Here is a 14,995-nt window from a genome sequence, read left to right on the forward strand (position 1 = left end):
GAAGTTTACTGGGTGACCAGTCACTGCCTCTCAGCCTAACCTACCTTTCAGGGTTGTTGTGGAGATGAAATGAGGAAGAGCAGAACCATGTACACTTCCTTGAGCTGCCCGATGGAAAGGTGGAATATAACTCTAATAAATGAATATATAAATAGCAGGGAAGCTTGAAGTTCCTAAATGCTCATAGCTTTAAAGGGAATTTGCCTACTTAAGAAAATTGCACAATTAGCGTGAGCTGTCACATAATGTCATCAGCTTCCACGATGGTGAAAGCTGCCTCGTGGGAGACTTTATATAAAAGAGCTATCACATTACCATAAAAGCTGCACACCAGCCCTAAGCACGGGATTCTCAATTGAAATGGTGACCCATAAATGAAGAGGACTTTTGAGTCATCCTTTCACAAATGATACACAAATTGGGAAAAAGTGAGTTTTGGTGGGTGGCAAGGTGAGGGGTAGAAAACATTCACCACAAAAAAAAAGGAAAAACTTATAATTTATTCAATTAAGATGGCCAGAGCGCCCACCTAAATTTACCTGAGAACATCCACTGATAGTAATTACTTATGTCTACAGCAACCCGTTACAAATCAAACTCAATTATTTGAATTAAAGCTCTTAAGTCTAAAGAATTCAGAGGTTCTGCAGCATGCATAATAACCTTGTATTGAGTCTTGTGCGTGGGCGACCTTTGAAGTTGTCTTGTTCTCACTGGCAGAACTACACCATCTTTTACCTTGCTTCCCTTATAATAAAGTTGATGCTTCACTTTAAAACTCACCTAAGGGTGCTGTGTGAGTGAAAATGGAACAGGAAAGTTGCAGCAAATAAGGTAGAGTGTAGTTATGTATGTCATAACATCCCATATAACCAAGTTTGAATGCCCAGACCGCAAAATACAGATGCGTAACACATAAATGTTATCTAGACGACTTTTTCCGACACAAGAGAACAAGAAACAAACATTGCACCCCACGTGCCAATAGCACAATAACTCAGTACTGTTGCTGCAACAGTTATGAATCAGTCACTGAGTATCCTGGCTCCGTTATGCATAAATGGCAATCACACATATACTACAGTCGTAGTATACTGTTACACGATTACAAGCAAGAATAGCTACTGCCATGTATTCTTTAGCACATAAAGGGTAGATTTATACCCAACTTCCATGGCTACCATTTCCTTCTGCCTGAATCTCACACCACTTGAGATAACCTTCTAAATTCGCTGACCGTAGGCAGTGCTACAATGCTAGGGGCCAACCCAGAAGTGGAAGGCATGCTAGCTGACTCTGACGATAACTCTGGACTTCAGAATTGCGTTTTGGTGTTACTGTCATAATATGGAATCCAATACCCGAAAAGCAGCAATGCATAATAACATATTAAAATCAGCTCAGGAGAGAAATGGTCCCCCTTTCGAGGCACTACAGCAGTGGTAGTAAATATGGCATCCTCCAGATGTTGTTGTACAACTCCCATGTCCCTGACCATTGACTATGCTGGCTGTGGCTGATCTAAGTTGGGAGTCCAACAATCTTTGTACATCATGTTGGCTTCTCCTAAACTCTAAAACAGAACACAAGGCACCATCACAGGGGAACCCATAAAGCTTCCATCTGTAAGAGGTCTGTTGAGTAAAAAAAAGGCAAAGCCTACTGGACTATGGATGAATTAAAAATAAAATCCCTTTCCGTTTTCACTCACATGCAAAATGGAGCTCGTAAGGTAGAGAATAACCTGTTTTCACTGAATAACCTGTGTTATACAGAAAGGAAAACTCCCTAACCAAAGAACTGGTTTCTTAGGTGAAAATAAAGCCACGCTCCAATATTTATCATTCACAAGGGAATGTGAATGTGTAAACATAAAAAGGAAAGTGCAAGACCCACTGAAATGAATGGGAGCTGCATAACAGCACCAATGGCACACTTGAACACCTCCCATTCATTTAAATGGAATTAATGCATCACAGGAATGTGTCCTGCATCACTTAACATTTTGGTTATTCCCCCCCCCCCCCATTAATTGTACTGCAAGGTTGCATGACATGGCCCTGATATAAATGCTGAACATCCTAAGTTGGGAAGAATCTTCCTTAAGCTATTTTCGGTCATCTTCTTCGACTAAATTGCACTTTTCCATACCGGAGGCCACTTCTTCATTCAGTGCTGGGGAACCTTTTTCATCGTTCTTCCCTTTGCTTAGAGCCTTCAAGCACTTATCAAGTCTTTTCAAGAACACATCAACATCTTCTTTCGTCATTCCAATAGCTGAAGCAGCATTGAGATAGGCACAGTGGTATTTGTTTGTATGGGCCATGAAGCCTTTGAAAGTGTAACCACTCACCGTTTGCTGAGACCCAAGGGGAACAACCCTGAAAGGGGAGGGGGAAAAGGAAAAAAAGTTACATACAGAAATACACCTAGAAATAAAACACAGAACAACCTAACTTGTTGAACTTTTCAGGGGTAATTATGGTGACTTAAAGGAAAGAGCCAGACATCCTGAGCCAGACATCCTGGAAAGTGAAGTCAAATGGGCCTTAGAAAGCACTGCTAATAACAAGGCCAGTGGAAGTGATGGTATTCCAGCTGAACTATTTAAAATTTTAAAAGAGGATGCTGTTAAGGTGCTACACTCAATATGCCAGCAAATTTGGAAAACTCAGCAGTGGCCAGAGGATTGGAGAAGATCAGTCTACATCCCAATTCCAAAGAAGGGCAGTGCCAAAGAATGCTCCAACTACTGCACAATTGCACACATTTCACATGCTAGCAAGGTTATGCTTAAAATTCTACAAGGCAGGCTCAAGCAGTATGTGGACCAAGAACTCCCAGAAGTGCAAGCTGGATTTCGAAGGGCCAGAGGAACCAGAAGACCAAATTGCAAACATGCGCTGGATTATGGAGAAAGCTAGAGAGTTCCAGAAAGACATCTACGTCTGCTTCATTGACTACACAAAAGCATTTGACTGTGTCGACCATAACAAACTATGGCAAGTTCTTAAAGTTCACCTCATCTGTCTCCTGAGAAATCTCTATGTGGGCCAAGAACCTACAGTTAGAACTGGATATGGAACAACTGATTGGTTCAAAATTGGGAAAGGAGTAGGACAAGACTGTATATTGTCTCCCTGCTTATTTAACTTATATGCAGAATTCATCATGCAAAAGGCTGGGCTTGATGAATCCCAAGCCGGAATTAAGATTGCCGGAAGAAATATCAACAACCTCAGATATGCAGATGACACACCCTTGATGGCAGAAACTGAGGAGAAATTAAAGAACCTTTCAATGAGGGTGAAAGAGGAGAGTGCAAAATATGGTCTGAAGCTCAACATCAAAAAAACGAAGATCATGGCCACTGGGCCCATCACCTCCTGGCAAATAGAAGGGAAAGAAATGGAGGCAGTGAGAGATTTTACTTTCTTGGGCTCCGTGATCACTGCAGATGGTGACAGCAGTACCAAATTAAAAGACGCCTGCTTCTTGGGAGAAAAGCAATGACAAACCTAGATAGCATCTTAAAAAGCAGAGACATCACCTTGCCAACAAAAGTCCGTATAGTTAAAGCTATGGTTTTCCCAGTAGTGATGTATGGAAGTGAGAGCTGGACCATAAAGAAGAAGGGCACAAGGAGAAGGGGACGACAGAGGATGAGATGGTTGGACAGTGTTCTCGAAGCTACCAGCATGAGTTTGACCAAACTGCGGGAGGCAGTAGAAGACAGGAGTGCCTGGCGTGCTCTGGTCCATGGGGTCACAAAGAGTCGGACACGACTAAACGGCAATAAAAGGAAAGCAAACCTACTAAGGGCCCAATCCAGACTCTCAACCACCAATGCTGGCAGTCATTGGCTGTGAGACCAACTTGGGATCCAGCTGATCCAGGGCCAGCTCAGCCCTGCCCTTGGAATGCCACACTTTGCGACTTTTTGCAGGCAGGATACTACCAACGCCCCACATAAGGGAGGTTTGGGTTCCAGCTGCCCTCACCTGGGAGCGAGTGCCACTGAAATCAGTGGGATTTGCTTCAGAGTAAACATGCACAGAACCAAGTTGCATGCAAGCTCTGTCCTGCCAAGCTCTGCATATCTTTTGGGTCAATTTTGAAACTGGCTCCAACTGAAGTGCGGCTTGCGCCCAGAAAATTTGCTTCAATGCGTTTTTGAATCTGAGACGTTAATGGAAGTACTTACCTTGCGCCAGACACTTGTCTGGTGAAAAGCATAGATCCAAGCTGCGTGACAGCTGCCCCACTTTGTTTATCTAGCTCTCTGAGTGACATAGCTGAAAATACAAGTTAACAAGGTTACTGTGATTTATAATAATTCCTTTCTACAGCAAACATTAGTAGAAAGTTTTGGAAAAGTGTGTGTGTGTGTGTGTGTGTGTGTGTGAGAGAGAGAGAGAGAGAGAGAGAGAGAGAGAGAGAGAGAGGGATGCCTAAGCGTCCCATTCATATGGGGGGGGGGTGAATCAGCCTATTTATTTATTTTAAACATTTCTATACAGTGGTACCTCAAGTTAAGAACTTAATTTGTTCCGGAGGTCCGTTCTTAACCTGAAACTGTTCTTAACCTGAGGTACCACTTTAGCTAATGGGGCCTCCCACTGCCGCCGCACTGCTGGAGCACGATTTCTGTTTTCATCCTGAAGCAAAGTTCTTAACCTGAGGTACTATTTCTAGGTTAGTGGATTCTGTAACCTGAAGCATCTGTAACCCGAGGTATCACTGTAATTCCCATTAACAACAACAAATCCTTCCCTGGACAGTTCAGAAGTAAAAGTCACAAACCACATTTGCCACGATATAATCACCCTCTGCTTTATTACAGCACAGATATCTATTCTTCTCTGCAGATGCAACCATCCCACACCACCCTAATTACCTAAGGAGATGGGGTTGTGAGGTGTTTCCAGCAGTCTCTCGTTGTAAGCTTCCGCTAATTTCTTCACATTCTCCGAAAGGTAGGAAAACATTTCCTAGGGGGAGAGAAGGGGATCAACTGCTTTTAGTTCCTTTTTTGCTATTCTTCACCGGAAATTTGTGTCTTCAAGTTTGCCACCAAGTATTTCCTACTTAATATTTAGATTAATCCATTAAAACAAAAGCAGCAGCATGCAGGTTTGAGGTCAGCAAAGACCAGGCGCTGCTGGCTAATCAAACGGCATTGAGGAAACCCAAGAGCAGTGTCTTCCTGCATCCTTTTACAGGAATTATTATTATTATTATTATTATTATTATTATTATTATTATTAGTTTTAAATATTTAATGCTGTATTATTTTTAACACTCGATTGGGAGCCGCCCAGAGTGGCTGGGGAAACTCAGCCAGATGGGCGGGGTATAAATAATAAATTATTAAATTGTTATTATTTTACAGGGACCAGCTGGAAGGATGTAACCAAAGACCAGGGAAACTTAGTTGGTCCCAGATAAAGCTTGTATCCCAAAGTAGGTGCTTTCCCCCCCTGGCAAATCTGTGTTTTACTACTGAATCAGAGCAAATGGCAGAAAATCCAATTGCTGTTTGCTCCGATTTAGCAGCAAAACACAGATTTTCCTGGGGAAAGCACCAGGACAAGAAAAGGGAAAAAAACCACCAGGACACAGACCTGTGCCCAGAAACACAGCACAAAATGAAGTCTGGATGAGCCCTGAGTTCAAATCAAATTAATTTCTCAGACAGTGTAGTGGCAGGAAAAGTTTCGGAGGCAGGGATTAGACCAGCCACCTCTCACAGATCCAACATTATGAGGACTGAAGAGCAACCCATGTCCGACTCCTCACAAAAGCCAAGGAACAATATACACGTCATGGATAGTGGATTTGGCAGAAATCTTCACCCCTTGGCTAATCCCCCAAGCAAGACTACTACAAGGAAGCCCAAACAAAGGAGCTTTCAGAGCTGAGCTTTTAGGAGCTTTTCGCAGCAGTAAAACCAGCTAATTTAAAACCAGGACGTTAAAGCTATTAATTAATTGTGGCTGGCTGACTGAAGTGACATGGTGAAACAAGGGGGAACGAAACAGTAAACACCCGTGATTTATTAAATGATATGCCTTTCAGAATTATTCCCCCCCCCATTTTAATACGCGTCTAGATCCTACAAGCAGCTAACTAAGCAGTTTACCATACAATAAATTAGTAGTGCCATGTATTCGGCAATAGTTTTTGTGAGGCCAAATCCATATCTAACCTCTATTAGAAAATCTGGCTACTCTGTGGAGAATTTACAAGGACTCCAAACACAAGTTTTACTTAAGAGAAATGTAACCGAATTCCATTGATTTTTCTACATTGCAAGTGCTATATTTAACTCAAGACACAAAAGGATCTTATCATACTAGAAGAGTATTGAACAACTTAAGCACTAAAATGCCAGCTAAATTTCCAATCGGGGAAATGAAGAGATTAGATTAAAAAGCCAAGTAAAACAATGCTTTATGCTAGATCAGCAGTGTTTTTTTTTTTGGGGGGGGGGGGAGTTAGCTCCAAAATGTGTGGCATATCCACAGCTCTTAAACGAGTACAACCGAGTATGGATTTCAACAACCAGTAACCCAGAGATATTCACAAATTGCAGTTTTCACACAAAAGAAAACAGATCTCTCAAATGTATGTGTGTGTCCCAAGTTACACAGTTCAAGTGAGTAGACATGTTGAGTGAGTTATTTTCAGGAGCATTTTGCTGACGCTTTGTTAGAACAGAACCATATGCTACTCTGATGTACGGAGAAGCCATGGTTTGGCAGTATGAGAATGAGCTTTGGGGTCACCTACATCCGCCTCCCCTTTCCATTCCTTTTTCGTGCCAAGATTAGAAACTTCTAATCGCTTTCTGTGGCAAAGTTTGCCTATCTAGATGAAGTGGCAAACCAATGGACCACAAACCGGAATCCAATGTTTTCTCTTTGCCTTCCTCCTTTCCCCATATGCCAAGATTAGAGAGCCAGAGTCTTGTGCCTGGTGCATGTTCATAATGGTTTAGTGCAGGGGTCAGCAAACTTTTTCAGCAGGGGGCTGGTCCAGTGGCGTAGCGTGGGGGGTGCCAGGGGTGCCGGCCGCACCGGGCGCAACAGCTGGGGGGGCGCAAGTCCAGAGGGAAGGGACAAGTTCCTTCCTCCGCCGGGCTCCCCGCCGCCACCGCCAGCCTTGCGCCCTAGCGCGCGCGCGCCTCCCGCCGCCGCCGCTGCGCTCCACTCACTGCTCGCAGGAGGAGCAGCCGCTGCAGCAGCGCCGACGCCGCCACCAACGCCTGGCCGGGCACGGGCAGCCTCCACACCCCGACGCCGACGCCATCCCCTCGGCCCAGCCACAGGCGGCGGCTGCTTCTGCCGACTGGGAGGGAGGAGAGCTCCGAGGGGCCTCGCCGCGCCCTGCGCTCCCCAAAACCCTCCGAGAGGAAGCCGGCGGGCGGGCGAGGGTCTCCCGGCGGAAGGGGGCGCCGCTGGCTCCGGCTCTCAGCGCAAGTCTCAGCCGCGGGGGGGGGAGGGGGGGCGGGGGCGGCGGGCGAGGACGGAGCGCGGCTGGAAGCCCCCAGACCAGGCCGGGGGGAGGAGAGACGCTCGCCAAGCCCGGATCTGGAGCGCCTCGGAGCGCCCAAGGAGAGGAGGGGGCGGGGAAGCGCCCGAGGGGAGGGGGCTTCGGCTGCCTCGGCCCGCGGGGGCCCCGCAAATAATAAATTTAATAAATTCCTGCTGAGCCTTAAGGGGGGGGGTCCTTGGTTCCTTCACTCGCCCCCAGCCCCAATGGCATAACGTGGGGGGGTGCAAGGGGGCCGGCCGCAACATCTGGGGGCGCGCGCTCGCACTCGAGTGCTAAAATCCAGGGGTTAGGGGGCGCAAATTACTTGCCTTGCCCCGGGTGCTGACAACCCACGCTACGCCACTGGGCTGGTCCACTGCCCCTCAGACCTTGTGGGGAGCCAGACACTATTTTGGAAAAACAAAACAAAACACGAATTCCTTTGTCCCACAAATAACCCAGAGATGCATTCTAAATAAAAGCACATCTTTTACTCATGTAAAAACACCAAGCAGGCCACAAATAACCCAGAGATGCATTTTAAATAAAAGGACACATTCTATTCATGTAAAAACACCAGGCAGGCCCCACAAATAACCCAGAGATGCATTTTAAATAAAAGGGCACATTCTATTCATGTAAAAACACCAGGCAGGCCCCACAAATAACCCAGAGATTCATTTTAAATAAAAGGGCACATTCTATTCATGTAAAAACACACTGATTCCCAGACTGTCCACGGGCCGGATTCAGAAGGCGATTTGGCGGAATCCAGCCCCCAGGCCTTAGTTTGCCTACCCACGATCTAAACTCTGGGTAGCAGGTAAGTGCCTTTGCTTTTGTGACCCTTAGATTCTGGAAATTGATCCCTTGAGAGGCAGGTCTAACCTCTTTGCCACTAACCTTTTCAAGACAGGTGGGCCTCTAGTCTAAATCAGTGCTTTTTTCCTAAAAAAAATGTTTAGGGGTACTCTAATTTTCCTACTCTTTGAAATACTGCCCCTCAATGAGGCCAAACTTAGATTTACAAAATGTTTAGGGGTATGTGTACCCCTGCGTCCCCCCCCCCAAGAAAAAAAGCACTGGTCTAAATTAACTTGTTTTCTCTGCATGGTTACATGTCATGCGGCTTTTCTGCTGATTGCAGTTTAATTGTACTGATCCTTTTAATTATGGTGCGCTTGTTCCATTTTTTAATATAATTGTATACTGCTTTATGGGGCCTGAAGGTTCCATAAAGTGGCATACATTTTAATATATAGTAAGCTTCTGGAGCAGTGCTGTTTGGCCTGTGCTTGATTTGTGTGAATGGAAATTCCCTAGACATGTGAGGTTTTCTTTTTCTTTCATCTGTAATCATTCACTCGAGCTTAATAGTGGACATGGTTTAGTGTTTCATCTAACTAGACTTTCCAAAATCTTAAGTGGAGCTTGAAAAAAAACGCCCAGCAAATGAATGGTTGGAATCCAAAGTGCAATGCATAGGCGCCTTACTTTTACCCATAGGGTATTTTCTGCTTCCTTTTCAAGTATCGCCCCACCATTACCATAATAGTGGCTGCTGGAAGGAAATGATCTTTCTCCACCTGTGCAGGTGTGAAAGGACTATTCCACACAGACAAGTGGGGAGTTTGGATCCTGCGTCATCTCAACCAGACAAGACAGATTACTGATAGAAAAGCCTGCCGAAAAGCACTACACAGCTCCTCCATTGCACAAGAGTTGCATGAAACTACTAAGATAGGCAGTACAGTACAGTAGGTAAGGCTAGGTGGGCTAGCAATACCTGCATTCAACTATATGTTCAGTAGTGGAGCTTAATGGGTGGTTATAACTAGGATGGGAGAAGGATAGATTGCCATTTTAGGGGATGGATGCTGCCTTAGGGCAAACACTCCCTAGCCCCTAGGCAGCCTGTTTATTTGTCAACAGTATTACAAAAGCACTGAAAGCCTCCAGTACTTTCTCTGGCCTTGCAATAGGCTGTCATGGACCCATTTATCGCTCACGGAGGTGGAGAGCATGAAACATGTTCCTTTGCGTCATGCAGAGGGAGGAGGAATCTGGGCCGAGCTATCAGGTTCTGCTGCAGAGATTAACCTTCCCTCTGCAAGACACTGGCTAGGCTCTTTATTGATGTGAGCTCAAATAACCTGCAATAAGATTTGACATGAGGATAAGGCAAGAAAAGGGAGAAAATTATTCTGATTTTTTTTTTAATAGCCTGGCTTCTTTTTTTGAGTAGGTGTAGTGGAACCAATATAGAAAAGAGCACTCAATGTCAAGCTATAAATAGCTCCTGCTGAGAACATAATAGCTGTGCCTCAGCTTTCACAGAGCAAAAGGCAATAAACCACCACTATTAAATTTTACCATTCAGGAACACACACATTCAAAGTACACTAAAGAAAAGCAAGGTGATAGTTCTTATTTCTACAACAAATCTGAAACAAGAAACTGATTCACAACATTTAGAAAATAATGCTTATGGAGCAGAACTACTGTTTCAGTGAAAATATATGGTTGAGTTGCTTAGACTTGCTTCTTCAACAAAATTGTTAGCATCTAATTCTTTATTCGTTATATTAACTAAAGCAATAACAAATGAGTGACATATTAATCATTTAATACATGGTCTTCATTGAGCTTTGTCATCTACCAAAGCCAAATTATTTGTGGTTCCAGGCAATTCAAAATGATCCTTTCTTCCTCCTCTCTTCAAGTGCACTCTATGCTGTCCCCAGATATTCTTTGGAAGGTTTGAGAAAACACCAGAACAGAATAGTTTTTTGGGATGGTGTGAGTAGAAAGGTTCATTGAACAAGCAAAATCCTTATGCCGACAGAACCTTAGCCACAGCTCTACATTCAATAAAACCCTAAGCACTGACACTATGAATCTAACCCTCAGCTTTATAGAAGTATAGAAACCTGTGTGTATGTGGATTGGAACAGTACAATTGTTTTCATTTTTAATAGTATATTTGTGAAGAATCATTAGGAATTTCACTTAATTTTATGCCAAGGTGCCACTATGGGACTTTACTAGAACAATTACAAATTAGATGTTCCTGCTGGTACCTAGACTGCTGCGCCTCAAATTTCTGGCCAGACTAGTCTCAACATTTCTGTATTAAAGATTGGGTATATTTCCCTCTTCTCCGACTACCTTTAACATGTAAGAGTAAGAACATATTGCCCTTGCAGGAGCTTTCCCTCCCTGCTTCTTCAACACGAGTCACTGATCTGCCTCGGCCTCCTGGCTCGAAGGAAGCAAACTCTGTACAATGACTCATGCAGAGAAGAAATAGGCAGCCTCCTCTTGAGTATGGTGGCGAAATCTGCCATGCGTTTTCAGCAGGAGTGACTGACAGATCCCATCCCATCTGATGCGGTCACAGCAGAATTGACATCAGCTTTCCTCACATCCCAACACACACACACACACACACACACACACACACACACTTTGGGAGGAGTTAAGATCAAAGCAGTGAATCATGCAGTGATGTAGAGAGTGGCTTCCTTTGTATATGCATGCATGTGGGGTCCTCTAGATTCACATGGCACTTATATTATTTACCGTATTTTTCGCTCTATAAGACGCACCAGACCACAAGACGCACCTAGTTTTTGGAGGAGGAAAACAAGAAAAAAAATATTCTGCATCTCAGAAGCCAGAACAGCAAGAGGGATCGCTGTGCAGTGAAAGCAGCAATCCCTCTTGCTGTTCTGGCTTCTGGGATAGCTGCGCAGCCTGCATTCGCTCCATAAGACGCACACACATTTCCCCTTACTTTTTAGGAGGGGAAAAGTGAGTCTTATAGAGCAAAAAATATGGTATATCTTGTGACATGCACTGCTAAGAAACTACCGACCTAGACACAGTATATCTTGACATTCTTATTGCAGCAGAAAATGAGGAGGCAGCACCACATGTCACGTTCAACCATTTGTCTGCAGGCCACAGGTTGGAATTTTTTTGTTTTGCTTACACAAAGCAACCGCACAACAGCACAGGCGTCTTAGGCATGAATTAGAGAGGCTTCTATTTTAGGTAGCAGCGAGTCACTTTGTTTCTGCCTAACACGAGAATAGCTCTAAGCTTGCAAAACAATAAAATAATATATTAAATATTCAAGAGTTCAGAGATGCGAGAACTGAAGTAACATGCATTTGTCAAGAATCCCTTACATCAGCAAATCAGAAGATCTCTCACATCACGCTAAAGTGGGGGAAAGCAATGATACCGTATTTGTTGATGTACTGCCAATTCAGGTCAATTATTAGAGACTAGTCAGATTTCCACAAATGCATTTCAGTTAAAGCAGAGGAAACCTTGCAAATATAATTTGGCTACCATTTTGTTTTCTTCTTCTTCCTCTAGGTCCCAGTTGCATTTTGATGTCCCAAGTTTTGTTAGCCTACAAATACTCCCAGAACAGACCCTTTAAAAAACCCCCAATGCTTGAGAACCACTCTATTAAGCACCCTCTCCCACATACAAACACACTCTCTGAAGTGTTGCAGTTCAAGAAAGGGCAGCGACACGCATATAGCTGGGTCTCGTCTTAGTAATTTTACAAAGTTAGGAACAAATTTAGGAGATTCTATTATGAACGAGACACATAGAAGGAATGCCAAATTAAAACTGTACTTCCAATTGTCGTTTTTGTGTTTCCTAGAGTTTAAAGATATTGTGGTGTGATTAATGGGTTGTTGACCAAATAGTCCCTCTGCAACTTCAAGTGCATCACGACACTCACAGTTCTTTCCCCCCTGCGCAGGGCTGGTTGTTGCACTGAGACTGTGCTTGTGGACCTGTTGGATTATTTTTAGCTAGGAATCAATAAGGGAAATCATCCCCTATTGATCTTATTAGGCCTTGTTGCAGCCTCATTTATCACAAGGTGATGGCATCTCAACTGCAAGACTTGGTGGTGGTTTGCAGGGATGTTCCTGAATTACTCTCATCATTTCTGGCAGGGAAGTGCTGGGTGGTTGCTTGCAGTTTTTGATGCCAGGTCCCATTCCCCAAACATGTTGTGACCGAGACATGTCCACTACATGCTGCATTAACATCCAGCTCTCTTTTCCCAACGGTCTCATCACGTAGACCCAGCACACAGTTTCATTTGAGGTTGCAGCCAGGCACTTAATGCAGATAAACCAGGGTGACAGCAAATCAAGGCAAGCGTGGGAAAAATATACTTGCAAATTTGAAATTAGAGGGTTAGGTAATCCGATTATCAGAAAAATCTTATTGGGTGGTCTTGGGTATGTTTTAGCTATTATAGTCTAAGACCATAATTCAAACCCCAGACAGAATGGAAGGGCTCAATGCAGTGGCAGGACCACCACTGCACACAGAGCCTTAATGATAATAATAATAATAATACAAAAAAAATTATTTATATCCCGCCCTCCCCAGCCGAAGCCGGGCTCAGAGCGGCTAACAACAGTAAAAGTAACACAGTTTACATAAAATCACAATCAATTAATTGAAATACATTCTAAAATCAATTTATTCTAAAATCAATTCAGAATCAAATTAATGGAAACCGTTGGGCTAGCGTTCTATGAGGATTACCAAAGGAGGGGGTCAGACTGTGCCTCGGCCAAAGGCCTGGTGGAACAGCTCTGTCTTGCAGGCCCTGCGGAAAGATGTCAAGTCCCGCAGGGCCCTAGTCTCTTGTGACAGAGCGTTCCACCAGATTGGGGCCACAGCTGAATAAGCCCAGGCTCTGGTCGAGGCCAGCCTAACCTCCCTGTGGCCCAGGAACTCCAAGATGTTTTTATCTGAAGACCGTAAGATCCTCCGTGGGACATACCAGGAGAGGCGGTCCTGTAGGTACGAGGGTCCTAGGCCATATAGGGCTTTAAAGGTTGTGACTCATGCGGACCAACCTGCAGCTTCCAGGATGGAAGGCACCAGGTTGGTCAGAATGTAATGCTAAACCATGACTTAGAACTACATGCGCAAGGCTGAGCAAAGCTCCAGGCTCTCATGGGAGACTTCAGAAGGGCAGGGTGATATATCGTCCCAAACCGTTTTGAAGTCCATATAATTTCTGTTTCATAATTTTTGACCTGGCAATATAACCTGAATCATGATGTGTATGTGTGTTTGTGTGCTATGCTAAAATCACAACGTGGGAAAAACCGGAAAGCCAGCCAATGCTTTTCTCGGTTTTTGCAGCCCCCGTTAACTCTGCCAGCTCAGCTCTCCCCTGCCTCCTGCAGGGGCCAGCGAATCACAAGAGCAAAAATCATGATGCGAGAATAACAGTGAAGCCAGCCAATGCCTCTACATAGCTCCATCCTGATTTCAGACATCGTTATACATTGGTATATCACAATGTTTAGCTGGTGATATAGTGCAGTGTTGAAAACCAGATACCACCCAGCCCTAGACTTCAACTAAGTTAACTTTAGTTTCAAAGAATCTCAGCTTAGTGCTATTTGTGAACAAGGAATCTTGGTTTAGAACAAACAACTGTTTGCTAAAGAAGCTGAAGGAGAGGCCGATGCTCTTCCTGGGGTAGGGAAGAGAGAAATAAAATATAAATCATTTCTTTTCTGATTGGGGAGAATAAGCTATTTGAGTTTCTTTCATAACCCATGATCTGAAGTTGGTTTGATTGGCAAGTTACCATTGTTTGTTGTAAGTCAAGATTCCTGGTTTGAGCATTCATGGTTTGTACATGGGACAAAGCAAGAAGAGGGGGGGGGGAGTGCCCCAGCCTCACTGAGACTCATCCATATACAGTGGTACCTCAGGTTAAGAACTTAATTCGTTCTGGAGGTCTGTTCTTAACCTGAAACTGTTCTTAACCTGAAGCACCACTTTAGCTAATGGGGCCTCCTGCTGCTGCTGCTGCCCGATCTCTGTTCTCATCCTGATGCAAAGTTCTTAACCCGAAGTACTATTTCTGGGTTAGTGGAGTCTGTAACCTGAAGCGTCTGTAACCCGAGGTACCACTGTACTGCTGAACTATGGATAAACTTTGCATGCATACCAGCCCACTGTGGAAATATGGCACATCCAGTGGTACCTCGGAAGTCGAACGGAATCCGTTCCGGAAGTCCATTCGACTTCCTAAATATTCAGAAACCAAGGTGTGGCTTCTGATTGGCGGCGTTCAGGAGCCAAAACTTTCGACTCGCAAGGTGTTCAGGATCCAAGGTACTGAGAAAACAGAGCCCTGGTTGTCAGCCCATTTAAAAACAACAACAAAGACCTAGCTACAGGCCAAACAAGAAAGCTTCATGTGCCTATTGCAGCTGAGGCTCCAAAAATATTTGTTACATGTTTATTACAACTTAAGATGTAATTTGCCATCAGTTAATTTTGAAATATTACCTTTCTTTCTTTTAGCAGCTGTTGATACCCCTTTGTGCCCAAGGTCAGCAATGTAATGAGAAGATCTAATGAAGGAGAGGCCGATGCTCTTCCTGGG

At 44.2% G+C, this 14,995-nt stretch overlaps 1 protein-coding gene across 1 annotated transcript in view; it reads right to left on the minus strand.

Moving 5' to 3' along the window:
• Positions 1-482: 482 nt before the first annotated feature.
• SEPSECS (Sep (O-phosphoserine) tRNA:Sec (selenocysteine) tRNA synthase) overlaps positions 483-14,995 on the minus strand; it is a 43,907-nt gene continuing 29,394 nt past the window's right edge. The window contains exons 8-11 of the mRNA XM_083755009.1: positions 14,899-14,990; positions 4,898-4,991; positions 4,205-4,295; positions 483-2,381 (exon numbers count right to left, since the gene is read on the minus strand). Of these exons, the coding sequence (XP_083611135.1) occupies positions 2,108-2,381; positions 4,205-4,295; positions 4,898-4,991; positions 14,899-14,990 (551 nt within the window). The 3' untranslated portion in view covers positions 483-2,107. The remainder of the gene's footprint in view (positions 2,382-4,204; positions 4,296-4,897; positions 4,992-14,898; positions 14,991-14,995) is intronic.

Source organism: Podarcis gaigeae, assembly GCF_964106915.1.
Source record: "Podarcis gaigeae genome assembly, chromosome: 9".
NCBI classification, from domain to species: Eukaryota; Metazoa; Chordata; class Lepidosauria; order Squamata; family Lacertidae; genus Podarcis; species Podarcis gaigeae.